A 21,004-nucleotide genomic window follows, 5' to 3' on the forward strand; every position below is an offset into this window, starting at 1 on the left:
GACTACTTTCAAAGGCACGCGTGTTTGACAAAACCTGCATTGTGTTTGTGTCATCGATTCTTAAACGCAAAGGAACATGAGGGTGTTAAACCTAAGTATATGCTGAAAAGGATCTCTGCGAACTGGAAGGATTGTCTTATTAAACCACAAACAAGAAACTGGCTATAAATAAGCCTTACAAACAACTGGAACGGAAAAACTGCAGCCCACGTTAAACATAATCCTAAACGTGGTAAATGACTAAGTCTCTAAGTAAACAACTACAACTGATTCCTAAAAACTAGGATTTATTGAACCATGCAGTTAACCTGCTTACAAAAGATAACCCTATGTTTACGTAGTGGATAAAACCACTACGTCCACAAACCTTAATATTCTATCATCCTCCCTTAAACTAATTGCAATGCAATCAGTTTACACCTGGTTCCAAACGCATCCCCATAAGCCCACGCATCTTCAGAAAGGCATCAGTCTTTAAAGGCTTAGTGAATATATCTGCTATTTGCTCCTGAGTGATGCAATGGACCAGCTGCACAGTTTCATCTTTAGTCAATTCACGAAGAAAATGGAAGCGCACATCTATGTGTTTGCTTCGACCGTGCATGACAGGATTCCTAGAGAGCTTTATTGCTGAGCTATTGTCACAATAAATTGTTGTAGGACCTCGCTGGACTTGACATAGTTCTTGCATTATCCTTCTCAACCAGATTGCTTGACACGCACATGAAGCTGCTGCTATAAACTCAGCTTCAGTTGTTGATAATGTAACTATAGGTTGCTTCTTCGAAGCCCAACACACAGCTCCTGCACTCAACATAAACAGATACCCCGATGTGCTCTTTCTGTCATCTAAGTCGCCTGCATAATCACTATCTGTAAAACCTCTGAGCTCAGCATGTCCTCCCTTGCTGTATTGAATCCCGAGACCAATCGTGCCTTTCAAATACCTCAGAACCCTTTTTGCTGCTGCCAAATGCATTTCTGTTGGACACTCCATAAATCTGCTAAGTAAACTTACCACAAACATAGTGTCAGGCCGAGTGGCTGTAAGATACATGAGACTCCCCACGATTTGTTTGTAGACAGTGCTGTTGACCTTTTCACCCGTGTCATCCTTTGTCAACTTGGTACCTGGAACAATAGGATTCTGTACTGAGTTGCAATTCTCCATATTGAACCTTTTCAACACATCCTGTGCATACTTCTTTTGACATATAAATAATCCTTCTTCCTGCTGCAAAACTTCGATTCCAAGAAAGTATCTCATCTTGCCAAGATCAGTCATTTCAAACTCATTCATCATTGACTGCTTAAACTCAGTGAACATGTATTCATCATTGCCAGTATAAATGAGATCGTCAACATATAGACAAACAACAAGAATTTTACCTCCATCGCCAGTTTTGATAAACAAGGTGTGCTCATATGGACATTTCACAAACCCTTCCTTCAAAAAATAAACTTCTATACGACTATACCAAGCACGAGGGGCTTGTTTAAGTCCATATAAAGCTTTTCTTAGTTTGTAAACTTTATGCTCTTTATCCTTCAGTACATACCCAGGTGGTTGTTCTACAAATACTTCTTCATTAACCTCCCCATGTAGAAAAGCACTTTTCACGTCCAATTGATGAATTGTCCAGTCCTTTTGCGCAGCAAGTGCAATCACAATTCGAACAGTTTCTAACCTGGCCACAGGAGCGAATACTTCAGCATAGTCGATCCCATATTCCTGAGCATACCCCTTAGCCACCAGCCGAGCTTTGTACTTATCCACCTCTCCATTCTCATTAAGCTTCGTTTTGTAAACCCATTTGACTCCAATCTTCTTTCCCCCTTTAGGTAAATCCGTTAATTCCCAGGTGTTATTCCTTTCAATGGCTGCAATTTCTACATCCATAGCTTTCCTCCATTTAGAACTTGTCACAGCTTCATTGTAGTGAAGCGGATCACTGTCAGCTAAAAATGCCAGATGCACCATGTCCTCTTCTTCAGATAATCCTTCTCCTGTTACGTAATCTCTCATCCATATTGGCGGAGCCCTAGTTCTGCCTTCCTCTGGACTGGATGCATTTACTTCCGAGACTTGATCCGAGTCACTGTTGCTGCCTGTGTTATTGTCATTCTCACCAGAAACATTGCCATCTTCTCCCTGATTATCAACATCATTATCTTCAGTTGGTTCATCTTCATCGTCATCCCACTCCAACACTGCTAAGACAGCTTCAGGATAATGTTCCTCCCAATCCCAGCTATTGTTCTCATCAAAACGAACATCACGACTAATTATGATTTTCTGCGAGACTGGATCAAAAAGTCGATAAGCCTTCGTCCCTTCGCTGACTCCAAGCAGCACGCACTTCAGACTTTTGTCATCCAGCTTAGTCCTCTTATTATCTGGAACATGTGCATATGAAATACATCCAAAGATCCTGAAGTAACTTACTGATGGTATCGTCCCACTCCATGCCTCCTCGGGAGTTTTATTTTTGACTGCAAACGTGGGACTTCTGTTGAGCACATGCACGGTCCAGTTTGCTGCTTCTGGCCAAAAGGTCTTTGGCATCTTCTTCTCGATCAATAGACTTCGAACCATGTTCATGATGGTCCTATTCTTGCGTTCAGCCACTCCATTCTGCTGTGGGGTGTAGGCTGCTGTGAGTTGACGTTGAATCCCATTCTCAACACAGAATTCAGCAAACTCATGAGATGTGAATTCCCCTCCACGATCCGTGCGTAGACTTTTGATACTTGCACCTGTTTCTTTCTCCACAAGGCTTTTGAATGCTTTAAAGGTTTTAAAAGCTTCTGACTTCTCAATTAGAAAATAGATCCAAGTCTTACGACTAAAATCATCAATGAATGTGAGTAGATACCTCTTCTTGCTGTTAGATGTAGGTTGTATCGGGCCACATATGTCTGCATGGATAAGTTCTAAGATTTGATCAGCCCTCCACGTACTGTGCTTTGGAAAAGGATCTCTTGATTGCTTGCCTATCAGACAATTCTCACACACTCTTGAGGAGTCCCTTATTTCTGGTAGTCCGCTCACCATTTGCTTCTGTTGTAGCGTCTTTAATCCGCCAAGACTCAAGTGCCCATATCGACAGTGCCACAACTGAACTAGATCATCTGTAATGGCTGTAAAACATGCCTGTTCATTGAATTGATGCTGAGCAACAAGAATGAACATGCGATTTGCAGCCATGACCGTTTCTATGATCAGTCCTCGTTCAGGATGGTAGATCTTGCACCTCCCTTGTTTAATGAGAATAGCAAGACCTCTCTCCTGAAGCTGACCAATACTCAGGAGATTGTTTTTTAAGGCAGGTACGTAAAACACTCCCGTGATCACCTGAATTATTCCATGCACTTGAAGTCGAATGTTCCCTTTCCCCATCACAGCCATGCTAGTATTGTTTCCCAGTTTCACCGTTTCTCTGAAACTTCCATCAAAGTCCAAGAACAATGCTCTCTTTCCACACATATGGTTACTGCAACCAGAATCCAGAAACCAGATGTCCTCTTTGATCTCCTGAGTATCCACGTATGCCATGAGCAACATCTCTTCACTTGCTTCTGCATAGTTGACTTTTCCTTCCTTATCTCTCTTGGGGCATTCATACTGAAAATGCCCTAGCTCATGACAGTTATAGCATTCAATTGTTGACTTGTCAAACATCTGTCTGCCCCTTCCTCTACCTCTTCCACGATAGCTTCCGCGACCACGGCCTCTTCCACCATAGTTCTCTTCGTGAACCACCTTTAGAGCTTGTTCTTCCACGACATGTCCAATCATCCGCTGCTCATGAACCAACAAACTACTTTGCAGTTCGTCAATTGAAAGAATGTCCAAGTCTTTGGATTCCTCAATTGAACAAACCACATAGTCATACTTAGGAGTCATCGATCTCAAAATCTTCTCAATAACTTCTACATCTGTCAGTTTGTCACCATTGATCCTTCTTTTGTTGGCTATGGTTAACGTTCGACCAAAGAATTCGTTCACAGTCTCTCCCGTCTTCATGTGTAGCATCTCAAACTCCTTTCGAAGAGCCTGCAACTGTGCTCGTTTGACTCGAGCAGTTCCTTGATACTTCTGCTTCAACGAATCCCAAATCTCTTTAGCCGTGTCCTTGTTCAGGATTGTTTCCAAAACAGCTCGGTCGATTGCTTGAAACAGATAGTTCTTAGCCTTTAAATCTTTCAACTTGTGCTCCTCGAACACTTTTCGTTGCCCTTCTGAGAGTGAACCTCCTTCTGCTACTGCAGGAATTCCATGCTCCACAAGACTCCAATATTCCTTTGAACGTAGGAAATTTTCCATAAGCATTGCCCAATGATCGTAATGCCCTTCCAGCTTTGGGATGGATGCTTGCACAAAACCACTTCCTTCTCCTGCCATGTTCACGTACTTCTACACTCAAAAGATTACGATCTCTCAAGCTTCGATCAAGAGCCCCAGGGTGGGGCTCTGATACCAAATGTTAAACCTAAGTATATGCTGAAAAGGATCTCTGCGAACTGGAAGGATTGTCTTATTAAACCACAAACAAGAAACTGGCTATAAATAAGCCTTACAAACAACTGGAACGGAAAAACTGCAGCCCACGTTAAACATAATCCTAAACGTGGTAAATGACTAAGTCTCTAAGTAAACAACTACAACTGATTCCTAAAAACTAGGATTTATTGAACCATGCAGTTAACCTGCTTACAAAAGATAACCCTATGTTTACGTAGTGGATAAAACCACTACGTCCACAAACCTTAATATTCTATCAGAGGGATGGTCCCATTGCCAACTTTATCTTTCCAGAAAAATGCCTTATCCTCGCCTATATATAGAAATATAAGAGGACAAATACACTTGGGTTGGTTCAGCATGAGTAATTGTCAAATCACTCTTAAACAAGACAAAACATGTCGTTATCGACACTCTGTCTACAATATTCATTCTCCGCTTCAAATACAGAAATATAAGGGTTATCTTTGAAGAAAATGTCAAAACTACAATTATTGATATATTTGTATTTTTATATCAATTTTAGTTATAATTTTCATCAACTTAAAAGAGTGGTTTAATTCTACATGGGGTCCAAGTTTCACAATTATTAAGTATTTTAACAAACGATATTATCTACACTAAAGGGTGGGAGAGTGGGCTAAGCGTCACAATGTTCTAGCAATAATGTGATTCAAATTCGTTTTTAGTGAGAATTGAACTTAAGACCTCTGACTTACAAATGAAGATGAATATCATTATACTGTAGTACTAAGAGATCACATTTTATAGTTGATTATATATGCCTTTTTCATGCCTTACTTATAAATTTTGGAAAGGAAATGAAAATTGATTTTGGATGGTTGATGTATAGTTTCTATGCTATGTATATGTTTTGATTGTATGGTTTCATATATCAAGTTTTGTATCTATTGCAATATTTAATTGATTCATGTTTGCCGAAGATGGTACTGATTTCAATTTACTTTTTAAGAACTGTTTGATAACTATTTCGTATTCTTTCTTTTACTTTTTATGTTTAAAATCAACTAAAAATAATTTTTGGTTTTGGATTTTCAATTTGTAAATTGTATACATTGATTCCACTCTTGCAGCACTGGAGTTTTTGCACGTCCCTCTCTCTCTCTCTCTCTCTCTCTCTCTCTCTCTCTCTCTCTCTGTAATTTTGTTGTTATTTCAACTTGAATACGTTTGTGCAAGCTTTGCTGGTTTCTATTACTTGGCCTGCATGCAAACTGAGCTATGAAAGTCCAACAAGGACAAGTTATGGGAGGAGGAGAGAAGCAATTCGTAAACCCCTGTTATTATCCTTGAAAAAGAAGGCACCGTGTACTTTTTTTTATTTTTTTATTTTTAACAAATGATATTATCTATGTTAAGGAAGAAAAGATGAATTTAATCTCACTGTGTACTTGAAAAAGATATTTCTAAAGATGATCATGGTTATTATCCTTTCTGACGGAGGGCTATAGTTGTGGGCAATACCATCTATATGCTTTATCTAACCTTAGCAAGGAGCACTACACGTGTCCTAATGAATCACATCCAAAGCCATGCCTAGCCTTATAAAAGAGCAACACTGCTGTTGCTTATTGCTTTGGGGATAGGCAATCAAATCCACTCCACCCTCCCCAAAGGGCCAAAACACTCTAGCCCACTTGAGCAATTGGACTTGAGGTGAGTTCGATAAAGAAGTCAGCTAATAATCGTCTGTTCCAGAGCTCTGTTTATGTGACGCCAGACGTTAGTCATAATTTAAATTATTAAAAAAAATAAAAAAAATATAAATATATATATTAATTATAAATACCTAACCATATTCTTCCACTTTACCCTACATTTCAATATTTTAAAATACTTTCAACCAATCATTTATTATTACCCAAAATTAAAAATAAAGTTAGTATTTTATAAAATAAAAAATACTGATATTTTAAAACGAATTGTCTGGGTTATTTAGTTTTGGGTTGGAGATGCACTTTGGTAGTTATTGTTCATTTAAGGAGATATTTTTTAATGCATCTATATTTTTACATTAAGGGGAGGGGGAGTTCAGCTAAGTCACACAATGAGCAACCTAATTTGGTATCGAATTAGCCATTTACGAGAATCGAACCTAAAATCTCTCACTTCCAAATGAAGAGGAATACCATCAGACCGTAGTACTAAGTGGTTATTTAAGGGGATTAAGTTGCCTATTGGCTAGGGGGTCTTACTACACTGGAAGTGCTCTAAAGGCATGACCAAATATATGAACATATAATTGTTCAAGGGACAAGAAACTTATACCTTGAAATTTATTTTTCCTAAAATTAATTTATTTTTTAGTACATCGATATTTTTGCACTAGATGAATGGGGAGTTCGGCTAAATCACACAATAGGTAGCCTAATTTGGTATCGAATTCATCATCCATAATATTTGAACTTTAAGACCTCTCACTTTTAAGTGAAAAAGAATACTATCATATTGTAATATAGTAATACGAAATGACTCATAAAATTAATTAAGTCTAACTAAGATATCAGAGAGTCGTAGGCTCACACCATGTCGGCGTGACAAGATTTCGACTCCTAAAATTAATGAAGTCTAACCCGAAGCAACCCTACGTTTGAGAGAAATCTGTTCCCAATTTTTCATTTTTGGATGTTGCCCGATTAAGCACGAGATTGTAAAAAAATAGTAACTCAGCCCAGTCCAAGCCCAATACAAAATCTCAATAGTTCAGCCCAGGTCTTAAAAAACCTAGGGTTTCAGTGAGCCGCCATTACTATAAATCTCTCTCCTAGGGTTTTTCCTCCCCACTCTTTGCCGAAGCCCGAGCGACAGAGAGAGAGTGAGAGAGAAGAGAGAGAAACCAGCCATGGTGAAGTTTCTGAAGCCAAACAAGGCGGTGATCAACCTCCAGGGCCGCTACGCCGGGCGCAAGGCCGTCATCGTGCGCGCCTTCGACGAGGGCACCCGCGACCGTCCCTACGGCCACTGTTTGGTTGCGGGGATTAAGAAGTACCCAGGCAAGGTCATCCGCAAGGACTCCGCCAAGAAGACGGCCAAGAAATCCAGAGTGAAGGCCTTCATCAAGCTCGTGAACTACCAGCACCTGATGCCAACGCGCTACACCCTGGACGTGGATCTCAAAGACGTCGTCAACGTCGAGTGCTTGCAGACAAAGGACAAGAAGGTCACTGCTTTGAAGGAGGTCAAGAAGCGGTTCGAGGAGCGGTTCAAGACCGGGAAGAACAGGTGGTTCTTCACCAAGCTCAGGTTCTGAGGACCTTTCCATACGGCGCCGCATTGGAAATGGGGTCTGTCTGATTTTGGGTTTATGTTTTTTCGAGTTTAAGTTTAATTTTGAAATGAAATGAGACGTTTTTATGGATTTTATGGATTAATGTTTAGCTTGAATGATTAGATTTTGTATTACTGAGATGTTTGATTTTGCTTTATTTTCCTGCAATTTTATTTCAGCATTGTTCTTCTGTGTTGTTTGATATGATTCTTTCCTGCAGTTACTTTACGCTTATCATTTGTGTATTGATTCTGTTTCAATTTGGATAATTAGGAATCGGGTTTCTGGAGTTGTAGGCTATTGAGCAGCTGTGATGCGTATAATGTTTCGATTTAAGTTCGATTCAGTGGATTAATATTCTGCTTACTGTTCACTGATGCATTTTTGTTTTATGGAATTGCCCAAGTGTTGTGCTTTTGGATTTTCCAGTGTTTAGGTTTGATCACGAACAAATTGTCTGCTGTGAGGTATCTTGTTTGTCAACTTTAGTGCTAGTTAATAGAAATAGTTTAGTTATGGTGTTTATTTTTGATGCTTCGGCTTGTAGAAAACAGTTTTACCTTAAGACGTCGTTGGAGTGTGTATGTGGATTGGTTTATGTTTGAGGTTTCGCGGTATGAAATGTTCTCTACTAATTGCTAGAAATTTGAAAAGTTGCGGTCAAAGTTTTAGCATTTTATTAACAAGTACTATTGAATTTTTCAATTGATAGACTTTGTTTATCTTTCAGTATGATGTGTTGAATTGAGTCTTCAACTGATGGCTGGTGATTGGAAGTTTTGCAGATTGCTGCTTTTGTAAAACGCTTTGTCGCTCTTTGTTTAGGGATTTTTGTTGTCTGTGGTCCGGTAGATGCCCTAATCATCTCATGTCAAAATGTTTAGATTTGTGATTTAACAGTCGTGAATAGAAGTTGTTGCTTGTTTTTGGATGTTACTTGTAATTACGTGGTTCTTGTGTTGCGTTGATCATGAAAATATCTTATGATAAACTGGTGCTAGCATTCGATGGATTGGTTAGCTGTCGTGCTGTCGTGAAATTTTGGTTGAAAACATTTCCATGCCCATTCTTTTCTGGATGATTTTTATGTGTAGTCAAATTTAAGAACAATAGTTTTTGTTCAGACTTAGGGCTAGTGTGGGATTGCTCTGCTTTGAAAAAAAAACTGATTATGCTGGGCTGTGAGAATAAGCTTATTTTTGTTACTTAACGGTTTCAGTTTTTTTTCACTCAAAACTGTGAAAATAAGCTGTTTTAAGTGTTTACCAAACACCTTTTTGAGTTCAGATTTTATTTATACCTGCTTTTTATAAAATCACCTCAGTACTAAATCAGTACTTATTTTGTTGGGTTTAATCTATTTCCTCTCTGCTTGAGGTCCTTGACTTCTGTCGAAAACTTGCCTATCCCAGTTCCATGAAACAGCTACCCTTGTTTCATGAAACTGGCTTGTGCAAAGTAAATTGTAATAATGATCCTTCAACTTTAATCAAATTAGGTCAATGGTCTCTTAATTTAAAATTCATTACTATTGGTCATGGTCCTTTTCGTTGATTTTGTCAAAATAATTGAAAGGACCATTGCAATCATTGGGGCTCCTCAACTTATCAAAACCTACCGTTATGGTTCTTTTCGTTAACTTTATTAGAATGTAGTCAAAATGAGTTATGTTGAAAGGACCATTGGAATGTTAAAGTTGAGAGATCGTTGCTCCAATTAGATTAAAGTTGAATGATTATTTCTCCAGTTGGATTAAAGTTGAGGGATCAATGGTAATTGATTTTTAGTTGAGGGACCAGTGGAAATGGATTTTTAATTGAGGGGTTATAGTTGCACGTTTTGATGAGTTGAGGAACTAATGATAATCCATTGCTCTGATTGAGTTAAAATTAAGGGATGATTGTTACAATTTATTTTTTGATGCATGTATGTGGCAATTGGCAAATGATCGTAGACGTGAGACTTGTTTCATTGGGCGGGTGTATAAAAAATTTCTCTTATGTTTGGCGTTTTCAATTTGTACATCGAAAATTATGCAGTCTTTGAAGTAAACCATTTGGAATGCTACACGGTGGTGATTTCACGCCTGGTTTCTTTCCTCTTATGCACCCGTCTCCTTGTTTGTAACCCTGATTATCCCTTGATTCTCTGGTGATTCATTCAATTCAAGGGTTGTAAAAATAGGAGTGTAGAGAAGAAAGTCGTGTGCGGAAATCACTTTTGTTGTAACGGAACTCAAAAAATTTCAATAGGAATCTTAGTATCATCTGCTTTTATTCATTAAGTACATGATATATCATGCTTAAGAGGAACTACAAAAGCACAACCCTTGTCTGCAAATTCCCCTCCTAAATACAAAACAAGATTCAAAGGGATAAAAATCCATCTCTCTCAAGTTATTCAGCAAAACACTTCCGCTTATGAGCTTTTCGAGTTGCCTGACCGAAGTCTCCGCTGCTCTATGCCACCACGGCCGGTGCTTTGCCACTCCACCTCCACCACCAGAACCAGAGAAGCCTTCTGTACCAGTTGAAGTACCAACAGCCCCAGTCTGATATTACTCAGTTTAGTATTTATGATGGCCGTGACTAACTCAGTCTACTCTTTTCAAGTTTTAGTTTTCTAACTTTTGTAGTCTACCTACCTACCCTGGAATCTTTCATCGTTTCGGTAAGCAGTAGGTATAGCCACACATCTTTTGAAGTTCGACTGTAGTACATAAAAGTTTCTTTTATACTCCAGTCGAACTACGACCAAGATTGGAATGATGGGACTAGAGAGTGGGGCAGTTGGACTTGAAATACAACGGGATTGGGGTAGAGAGACTTTCAGTCGCTATTTCAGACCTTAGAACTTGTGCTATACAAGGCAGCAAATGAGCTCAAGAAGTCAGACTTTAGAATTTCTCTTATACTAGACGCCTAACAAGCTTTTACTGTCTCGATTGATGTTGATTGACCTTTAAACTTCAGGACAATGGGAGTCCTAACTGTATTTAAGCTTCTTGAATATAGGCATGATATGTGAATCATTCTATTATATATCAATTGACAATGTACAATACGTTTAAATGACTCAAATTTACATGTTAAATTCTCTAAAATACTTTACTTTTGGACCGTTATATTTTAACAACATATATCACACTTTTTTTTTTTAGTTGGGACAATTGATGGTAAACACGGTTATCCACCTTTTCCTGAAATCAGGAATACTCACATGAGCATTTCAGTCTATCCTGATTACAGTCAATTAGACTCATCAACTTGGAATCTGAAATCCGAATAAATGTTGAAGTCGAATTGGGATCTGAGTTGGTACAGCTGTAAAGCCGCCGTCCAAGGTTCCAAAAACTCGTGAATATTGAATGGTCTAGATGTTTGCATACAACCATACAAACATTAGACAAAATTAACACACATCAATGTCAACACAAGGACAAACCCTCCCACCCTATAATCTTCCCAAAACCTCTCGATCCGAGAATCCGAAGATGACGCTAATTACACCATTAATCAACTAATCAACCCTTAATTAATTCTACTAATCCGTCAATCGACCGACCCCCTTTTTTTTTTGGTCGAATCCCCCAACACAACAAACGGACTTAACGACAACCCCAAACGGAGTACCTAACGAGGAGGATTTCCCCACACGTGTCAACTCCTCACCCACCCCCCAACACGCTCGCACGTATCCCCTTCCCCCTCTAAAGTTATCAAACTTTCCGTCTCATTTTCCCTAATTTTCTCTCACTTTCTCGCACTTTCTCTCTAACCAAACAATTTTCTCTCTCACCAAACAATTTTCTCTCTCTACTATCTCTCCTCTCTCTCTGACAAAGCTTTCTGCAAAACTCCCTGTACAGGCGTTTGGTTGTCTTTCTCGCTTTTCTTTGTCGCTTCCCGCTCGAAGGCTTCCGAGCTTTTTATATTCTCCCTATCGACAATCACACACTTCCTCCCTCCTCCTCCTCTACCAGTCATGCTTCAGAGCTTAGTTCCTCAATCCCCAATCGCCGCCGCCACCCCTAGCAATAACAACCCTACCTCCTCCTCCTCCTCCATGAAGACCAAGCGCGGCGACCGCGACCTCGCCGGCAGTGGAAGCGGCGATTCCGACGCCGAAGACCCCTCCTTCACCAAACGGCCCAATTCCGGCAGAAATTTCCGCGAAAGCACTGCCGACGATCGTGACACCGAACCGGTGGCGGAGGGCGAGTCGGACGGGTTGAGACTGTTGGGGCTTCTGCTACAATGCGCCGAGTTCGTCGCCATGGACAGCCTCGACGACGCCAGCGACCTGTTACCTGAGATCGCGGAGCTATCATCGCCGTTCGGGTCGTCGCCGGAACGAGTCGGCGCGTATTTCTCGCATGCGCTTCAGACTCGCGTGATCAGCTCCTGCTTAGGTACCTACTCTCCGCTCGCCAACAAAACCCTAACGCTTGCTCAGTCGCAGCGGATCTTCAACGGGCTCCAATCCTACAACTCCATCAGTCCGCTAGTCAAATTCTCACACTTCACGTCCAATCAGGCGATTTTCCAGGCGCTGGACGGCGAGGATCACGTCCACGTCATCGATTTGGATATAATGCAAGGCCTCCAGTGGCCAGGACTGTTCCACATCCTCGCATCGCGGTCGAAGAAGATCCGGTCAATGCGGATAACCGGGTTCGGGTCCTCCTCGGAGCTCCTCCAGTCGACCGGGCGGAGACTCGCCGATTTTGCGAGCTCGCTCGGCCTGCCCTTCGAGTTCCAGCCGCTGGAGGGCAAAATCGGGAGCATAACCGACCTAAGTCAACTCGGAATCAGACCGAGCGAGGCCACCGTGGTCCACTGGATGCACCATTGCTTGTACGACGTCACCGGCAGCGATTTGGCGACGCTGAGATTGCTGGGCTCGCTGAGACCGAAGCTGATCATGATCGCCGAGCAGGATTTGAGCCACAGCGGCAGCTTCCTGAGTAGGTTTGTGGAGGCCTTGCATTACTACAGCGCGCTGTTTGATGCGCTCGGGGACGGGTTGGGCGCAGACAGCCTGGAGAGGCATATGGTGGAGCAGCAGCTGTTTGGGTGCGAGATTAGGAATATCCTGGCGGTTGGCGGGCCGAAGAGAACCGGGGAGGTGAAGGTGGAGAGGTGGGGGGATGAGTTGAAGCGGGTTGGGTTTGGGCCCGTTTCGCTTGGCGGGAACCCGGCGGCGCAGGCTAGCTTGTTGCTTGGGATGTTCCCGTGGAAGGGGTACACTCTGGTGGAGGAGAATGGGTGCTTGAAGTTGGGTTGGAAGGACCTCTCCTTGCTCACAGCCTCTGCCTGGCAGCCGTTGGATTGAAATACTTTGACCAGCATGATACAGTGGGGAGGAGGAGTTGTTTTTCACTTTGCTGTAATTCTTTGAAGGAGAAAAACATTGTAGTTAGTTTTTTTTTTTTTTTTTTTTCGGTTCTTTGTTATATGTTTAAAGAAAAGAAGAAGGCGGTGCTGTCTACGCATCTATTTTTACTTCTCACATATTTCTTATTAATTTTTGTTCTTTGGATTTTGTGATTTATGAAATTCGACGATCAAAACTGAAAGGGGTGTGTGTATTACACCACCCGGAAAAAAAAAAATCCATAGGTCATGGGTTGTTATTATTATTATTTAGGAAGTAAGAATCATTTGTGTTGTTAAATTAGGTGCAATTGTTTAACTCATTGAAGAGTTGAATGTGTGTTTTGATGATGCAATGTCATGAGAGGATGAGGATTATGATATTTGGCTTGGTGGGAAGTTGCAATCAAACATGGGAGACAAGACTTATCCTCCTTTGTGTGCTAAATAATTTTAGGGATCAATAGAAACATCAATGTTATATGCTACGGTAAGTCGTCTGCATGGATTATAAAATTATGATCGTTGAGACTTTGAATGTGATATATCAATGGTATGATACAACGTTTAGAACTAACTCACACACACGACTGATCTTTCTAGGTCCCCTCATCCTATATCTAACATGTGCGGGGTAAGTGAGAAATTGGAATTTGGAGATGGCCTAGTCCCCACAAAGGAAATGAGTGCACATGGAATTGTACCCTAGAAAATGAAAGCTTGTCTCACTTTGTCAGAAAATCAGATAAGCTCGGTGTGCTTCTCTTCCTCTCATAGTTGCATATCAGTTCTTGACAGGTTGATTGGAAGGGAATTCCACACACTTTAACTCGTATGATAGTGACCTTTAAATTATTTCAATCCCAATTTTACTAACATATCATTTTCCAACCATTTTTAATCAAGTTTTAAACACTTGCTAACCTCCTCATCTTACCCTACCAGCATACCTCCATGTCAATATGTCAATCATAAAATTGGATTAATTGAAGCTTTGGTTGCTGGATTAAAAACTCGTGAGCATTGATTCTTGAACTTGTTATAATGTAGTAATTGACATTTTGGCTAATCCTGTTAGAATTTCCATTCAAAAGAAAGGATTTAAGGGGTGAAAGTTCTAAACGGAGTTAGCCAAAAGGACTTTCGCTCCATATTATGATAAGTTCAGAAATTAATACTTAGATTTTTATTTCATGACCAAACCTCCAATTGAGTTAACGTACAAAGACTATTGCCCTAATTATCTTATATGTGAAATGTGGGAGCCATTGTGCCAATAGCAAATGAAGGGTGGAAGCTTTCGCACGGAAATAATTTGTGCACACTTTTTTCTCATAATGCACGCTCACATTTATTTATTTCTCTTATTTCTTTTTTTTCTTTATTTGATCTGAAAATTACATATAAATAACGTGCGAAAATCATCTCCCTTCTTTGTACTTCTCCATGAAAAAACCATGTTTACTTTATAAGGTAAAATATTTACATGTTTTCTTTAAAAGGTAAAATAGTTATTCACTCGAGTATTTAGTGCAATAGGGTCTTGTTATTGACATTGGGCCGAATAGGACCCGATCCTTAAGGCTCGTTATGGGCCAATCTAGTCTTAAAATGTAAGCCCCATGACCTACCGATTTAAAAACGAGTCAAATAAAACCAGCTCTACGATCGGATTGGGCCGACCTAAGACCTTAAAATAGGACTAAACTCTGACCGCCTATTAGGGCCTTGGCTCTTTTTAACAGGCCTAGTACCGGTAAAGTAATAGTTAGTTGTTTGAAGGGCAGTTATGATCTTTGAGATCGGCATAATTCATTTTTTCGTTTTTGAGATCTGAAATTAGTAGAAGTGGTCATGAGTTTCTCTACCGTCAATTATTTTGGTTATTCCATAAAAATTTTCTATTAAATTTGGACTAAAATTAGAAAAATACTCTCAATTAATAAACATGGGCCAAAACGATTAGACAAAAATTAAGGGTATTTTTGTCATTTTATCTCCTTTCGATTAGGTTGCCACCTTTTTCCTTCTTATATTGTGAAACCCCTCCTGACTTCTCCATCACTTACCTCTCTCTATATCTCTTTCATTCACACACACACACACAAAAACTGTTGAGGTTGTTGCTTCGGATGGTGTTCTCCCGATTTGAAACCAATTGGTTCTGTAGTTTTAGAATTCTGCTGATCACAAGGACTCCATCTCCATCATTGCACATGGGAATATAGAAAGTAAAGAGGAAAAGGGAAGCCGCGGGTTCTTGCTTTAGTTTATTTCTTGTGCGCTCAACCATCTCCTGGTCAAGCTTTGGATGAGCTTCCAGTGTTGAGTTGTCACAAGTAGGTTTTTTTAGTCATAGCTAGATAGCCAAGATAGACGTCCGTCTCCTCGATCAAATTCACCAGTATCCTTGGTTGGAAAATGAAGAAGTAATCGAAGTGACAAATGGTGACGGTTGCGGAAACCGGAGAAAAAGTCGGTTACCTTTTGGATCATAGAATGAATAAGTAGAATGAATAAGGAGAGGCCTGTTGATGACCGAGCCACTCTTATATTACTCCTTGTCCTACCACCCCTTGTCACTTAAGGGGCAAAGTCGCTGAAGCGAGTCTAAAGGCCAAAGAGTGATCTTTGAATGCTACTACGCATCTTTACTATTAGTATAGTGTATGTAAGATCCCATATCGCCCAGGGGAGTGATCCTTATATGTATATTCTCATCCCTACCTAGCACGAAGCCTTTTGGGAGCTCACTGGCTTCGGGTTCCGTAGGAACTCCGAAGTTAAGCGAGTTCGCGAGAGAGCAATCACAGTCACAGGATGGGTGACCCACTGGGAAGTTCTCGTGTGAGTTCCCAAAAACAAAACCGTGAGGGTGTGGTCGGGGCCCAAAGCAGATAATATCGTGCTACGGTGGAGTTGAGCCCGGGATATGACGGGGGCCCAGGCCAGGATGTGATAGTGTAAGGTAGGTTTCCTTATTCTAAGTGAGATTTTTCACGGAATGAACAAAGTGATTATGATGGACAATCTCATGCACATTTCTATTAATTTTAAATCTTAAAGGCCAAAATGAGAGCACTTCCAGTGTAGGAAGGTCCCCCATGGCAATTGGCAATTGAAAATATTGAAATGTGGTGTAAGCTGAGAGAAAATGGTAAGGTATTTATAAAAAATAAAAAAAATTATAATTAATTTTTTTTTTTTCTTCTGATTTTTAATTAGTTTTAAATTTTTTATTAACTTAATTAATTTGGACCGTCAGATTACAAAAAAATTGAAATCCAACAGTCCAAAATGAGACATGTGACCCACCCAAACATTTCTGATTTTTTTTCTTTTTCTAAAATTTTTTAAAACCGAACAAACTGGACTGTTGATCTGGAAATCAAACGGTCTAGATTCAAAGTGATTGACTGGGGCTGACACGCGAGCCCCACCGCCTGAAATCTTGTCAGTAATGCACCCCCATGCGCAAGTGTTATGCACGCGCCTGACGCAAATTTTTTTATAACCTGACTGACGTTATCCTTGCATCACAAAGCCCTTAGACGCTCGGACCTTGGACTCCCGTCTCCCCTTTCCCACGGGCTCCCCCTTCACCCAACCGCCCGAATAAGCTGGAACTAGTTTGAGTGGGGATGGGTTTGCTTTTGTTCCCTATCCACCAGGCTAAAGAGCATGCTGGATTTGCTCTGAGAAGTTATAACAGTCAAATCCCATTTTGGCTAAAAGAACAAAAAAAAAATTCACCGGTTTGACAAACTGGTTGACCTTTTTTCTCAACACAAAAATCCATCTAAAGCCCGCACGGACGCTCGTTTCTCTCTCCCAAACAAACCACTCCCCCCCTCCTCTCTCTCTCTCTCTCTCTGTTCCCAAAATCCTCCAAAGGCTGAGAGAAATCACCAGAGACAAGTAAGTCATCTTCTTCCCACTCTTCTCCTTCGAATTCTTTCTGGAAAATGCAAAATCTTCACCACTACATATTAAATTCTCAGAAAATTTTCGACAATATTCACAGGCTAGTAATTTGATTGATTAATTGATTGATTATTTTAGTTGATTAGGATGATATCTCTGGAGGGTTTCGAGCCCGTAGCTGTTTCTCCCCAGAAACAAGACCCGGCATGGAAACACTGCCAACTTTTCATGAAAGACCAACCCAATGGGGTTAGAGTTGAGTTGAAAAAGTGTATATATTGCGGCAAGTTGTTTCAGGGTGGTGGGATTACTCGGCTTAAATCCCACCTTGCCGGTCGGAAGGGCAATGGCCCTACCTGTGATCAGGCCCCGCCGGATGTTAGAATCGCAATGTTGCAGAGTTTGGATGATGGGATTGCAGCGTTTAGGCAGAGGAAGAGTCGAATTGTTGCTAACCCGCATTGTAGTATTAGCGAAATTGACGGTTCATTGGGCGAAAATGGAGAGTATAAATTGGTTGTAGGACACGATTCGAATGCGGTGGTGAATGATGAGGAGGCTGGTGGGATGAGTGGGAATGGAGGAATTAGGTTAAGTGATAATTTGACGAATGTGCCCCTTGAAGTAGATAATTCTTACAGGAGTAATGCTCAGCAGGGATTAATTGGAGTACCCAAATTGGATTTTTCGGTAGATGAAGAGGAAGATGGTGGGACAAGTGTTGATAGAAGAGAACGGCGGAGGGGTAGACCTTCAGGTGGTGCTACCTGTTCTGGTTCAGTTCATGCCGGTGTTACGAAATTGAGTAGTGTTTCAGCTCCTTTTCCTATTTCAGTAGGCAATGCTTTTCCCAATTCAAATTTATCGCAAAACAAAGAAGTTGGCATCAAACTGAATTTTTCAGCAGATCAGGAAGATGCTGGATTGAGTATTGATAGAAGAGTAAGGCGGAGGGGTAGACCTTCTAAAGCAGCAACTGGTTCAGTTAATGCTGTTACGAAATTGAGTAATGCTTCACCTCCTGTTCCTATTGCATTAGGTACTGTTTTTCCCAATTCAAATTTGTTGGAAAATGAAGACGTTGGCGTAAGTAATACAAATGTGAGTGTGAAGAAGAGGGTAAGGGATGAGAATGCTTTGGGGGCTGCGAATGATGGAACCATCGGCAATGATTACCAGGTAAAAAGGTTGAGCATTGAACAAATACATATGGCAATTGGTCGGTTTTTGTATGAAATTCAGGCTCCCCTGGATGCAGTGAAGAACTCTGTTTATTTCCAGCCAATGATTGACGCAATTGCCTCTGGGGGAAAGGAGACTGTGGCACCCTCATATGATGACATTCGGGGTTGGATGTTGAAGAATGCAGTTGAAGAGATGAAGAGTGAAATTCAACAACACAAGGAAACTGGGGCGAGGACAGGCTGTTCTCTTCTAGTCAACCAATGGAATTCTGAAAAGGGTAGAACTTTGCTAAATTTTGCAGTGTACTCTCCTGAAGGAACAATCTATTTGAAATCTGTGGATGCTTCTTACTTTATTTTTTCCCCAGATGCTTTGTTTGCATTTTTCAAGGAAGTGGTGGAAGAAATTGGAGTGGGACATGTTTTGCAAGTCATTACAAATAGTGAAGAGCAATTTTCTGTTGTTGGGAAGAAGTTGATGGATACGTTCCCTACCCTGTACTGGTCTCCCTGTTCCAGTGCTTGCATAGATTCGATTCTCGAGGATTTCGGAAAAGTTGAGTGGATAAATTCTGTAATTGAACAGGCTAGATCTATTACAAGATTTATCTACAAACACGTTGTCATTTTGAACATGATGAGAAGGTATACGTTTGGGAATGACATTGTTAGGCTGGGAGTATCTAGGTTTGCAACAAACTTTATGACGTTGAAACAAATGGCTGACCTTAAATATAATTTGCAGTCGATGGTTACTTCAAACGAGTGGATGGGCTGCCCCTTTTGTAAAACACCAGAAGGATCGGCAGTGTTAGATATATTCAGTAATCAGTCATTTTGGTCTTCGTGCATTTTGATCACCCGTTTAACAAATCCGCTCTTGCGAGTTTTGAGAATTGTTGGTAGCCAGAAGAGGCCAGCGATGGGATATGTTTTTGCAGGGATGTATCGAGCAAAAGAAACAATCAAAATAGAACTTGTCAAGAAAGAAGAATATATGGTGTACTGGAACATTATAGATCAGAGATGGAAAAAATTGTGGGATTTTCCCCTTCACGCTGCAGGATTTTACCTTAATCCCAAGTTCTTTTATAGCTTCAAAGGAGACATGCATAATGAAATTGTGTCGAGGATGTCTGACTGCATAGAAAGATTGGTTCCTGATATAAAAGTCCAAGATGAAGTAATCAAAGAGATCAACATGTACAAAAATGCTGTTGGAGATTTGGGGAGGAATTTGGCAGTCCGAGCAAGGGACAATCTGCGTCCTGGTGAGAATAGTTCATTAGAATGCATTGTTATTTTGTGTCGCATGGTTTCTTTAGTTACTTGGCTATACATGTAGACGAAAGGTAATTAAGCCATATTTTAACTCAGTTAACCTTTATGTAATAGAATGATAGATATGATAAATTGCATAAAATATACCCTGACCATCTAATTTATTTATTTATTTTTAAAATTCGGTACGAGGGCTCCTATTTTTAGGATATGCTGCAGAGAGTTTGGATGTTCTTGCATCTTTTGGCTCATTTCTTTGAACTCTCTGTTTGTCTTAGCTGAATGGTGGTCGACATATGGTGGTGGTTGCCCAAACCTTGCACGCTTGGCAATTCGTATTCTCAGTCAAACTTGCAGCTTAGTTCCGTGTCAGGAGAATCAGATTCCTTTCGAACAGTTGCACAAGACAAGGAACAGCGTAGAACAACAGCGGCTTAATGATCTTGTTTTCGTTCAGTACAACCTCAAACTAAAACAGAAGTAAGTGGAAACCATAGGTTCTGTTGATTTGTATTCCCAATGTTCTTTGGTCAAAGAAAACAGATGTTTTGCTAATCAACTGTCTTATAGGGTTCATACGCACAAAGAACAGAAGTACGTGGATCCTATATCATTTGACCGCAACAGCATTGCCGAAGAGTGGGTAGCAGAGATGGAGATGCACCAAGAAGACACTGAAAATCCTGATTGGATGTCACTTGATCCCCCCTCTGAGAACTCGAGGCTTTTAGAACTTTCGGTTGATGAAGTTGAAGAATTGGGTTCAGGTAACTAAGTTTGTATGGTTTGTAATTTATCGTCGAAGATATAATCTTTTCTACATCTTGAGTTAAACTGGACAGTTGGTCAATGTACAGGGTATGATGACAATGAAATTTTGAACGGATTGAAAGTGGTTAAAGAAGAATGTTAAACACAGCGCTGTGAGCCGGCGGGACAGAATGCAAAGACAAACATCTTTATGAGTTCACCACACCACCGCCACTTTCTTCAAGTACCTACGGGAAGGAAGGCACTTAGCAAACTCGCATGTCTAGAGATACTGCTCGGGCCAATTATATTCTTTCCCTGGCATTACTGCAGAGTGACGGAAATTAGGAGGAAAAATATGTGACCGCGGCCAGCCTTCAGGGATGTGAATTGGTTGGGCAAATTCCTGCAACAAACAATTACAAGTAGGTAGTTTACATGGCAGAAAAATGGGGGCTTTGTAGCTAACAATCAAAAATAGTTGCCGAACGAGTTTTCAGTTTTCAATTTTCAAAAAGAAATATAAAAACTGAAAATTAAATACTTATCAAACGGCCCTGAAGTAATTTCATTTTGAGATCCGACCATATGACTCGAAAACAACTGAGACCGTCCTCTTCTTTTTGTATCAACAAACGCACAAATTCTTATATTTCCGAAAGAATTTGCAACCCCA

General features: G+C 40.5%; 3 protein-coding genes across 3 annotated transcripts; all 3 read left to right on the forward strand.

Annotated features, from left to right (window-relative positions):
• The first annotated feature begins 7,311 nt into the window (after positions 1-7,311).
• On the forward strand, positions 7,312-7,959 carry LOC137740838 (large ribosomal subunit protein eL27-like). Its single transcript, XM_068480644.1, has one exon. It carries the CDS (start codon positions 7,389-7,391, stop codon positions 7,794-7,796), a length of 408 nt encoding a protein of 135 aa, XP_068336745.1. The 5' UTR covers positions 7,312-7,388; the 3' UTR covers positions 7,797-7,959.
• A 3,528-nt stretch (positions 7,960-11,487) lies between these two features.
• LOC137740138 (scarecrow-like protein 23) lies at positions 11,488-13,327 on the forward strand. Its single transcript, XM_068479951.1, has one exon. The coding sequence runs from the start codon at positions 11,799-11,801 to the stop codon at positions 13,146-13,148; it is 1,350 nt and encodes a 449-aa protein (XP_068336052.1). The 5' UTR covers positions 11,488-11,798; the 3' UTR covers positions 13,149-13,327.
• Positions 13,328-17,115: 3,788 nt separating this feature from the next.
• LOC137741078 (uncharacterized) lies at positions 17,116-20,782 on the forward strand. The gene is made up of 4 exons (XM_068480883.1): positions 17,116-19,568; positions 19,857-20,058; positions 20,149-20,345; positions 20,436-20,782. The coding sequence occupies exons 1-4, from the start codon at positions 17,261-17,263 to the stop codon at positions 20,489-20,491; spliced, it is 2,763 nt and encodes a 920-aa protein (XP_068336984.1). The 5' UTR covers positions 17,116-17,260; the 3' UTR covers positions 20,492-20,782.
• The last annotated feature ends 222 nt before the right edge of the window (positions 20,783-21,004 follow it).

Source organism: Pyrus communis, chromosome 7, assembly GCF_963583255.1.
Source record: "Pyrus communis chromosome 7, drPyrComm1.1, whole genome shotgun sequence".
Taxonomy (NCBI): domain Eukaryota; kingdom Viridiplantae; phylum Streptophyta; class Magnoliopsida; order Rosales; family Rosaceae; genus Pyrus; species Pyrus communis.

What these genes read in the sequence shown, in the direction of transcription:
- LOC137741078 (XM_068480883.1), top strand. Translation starts at nt 17,261, where the DNA reads ATGATATCTCTGGAGGGTTTCGAGCCCGTAGCTGTTTCTCCCCAGAAA. An exon ending in AACCTCAAACTAAAACAGAA is followed by an intron (nt 20,059 to 20,148) that starts GTAAGTGGAAAC and finishes ACTGTCTTATAG; the next exon opens with GGTTCATACGCACAAAGAAC. An exon ending in AGTTGAAGAATTGGGTTCAG is followed by an intron (nt 20,346 to 20,435) that starts GTAACTAAGTTT and finishes GTCAATGTACAG; the next exon opens with GGTATGATGACAATGAAATT.
- LOC137740138 (XM_068479951.1), top strand. Translation starts at nt 11,799, where the DNA reads ATGCTTCAGAGCTTAGTTCCTCAATCCCCAATCGCCGCCGCCACCCCT.
- LOC137740838 (XM_068480644.1), top strand. Translation starts at nt 7,389, where the DNA reads ATGGTGAAGTTTCTGAAGCCAAACAAGGCGGTGATCAACCTCCAGGGC.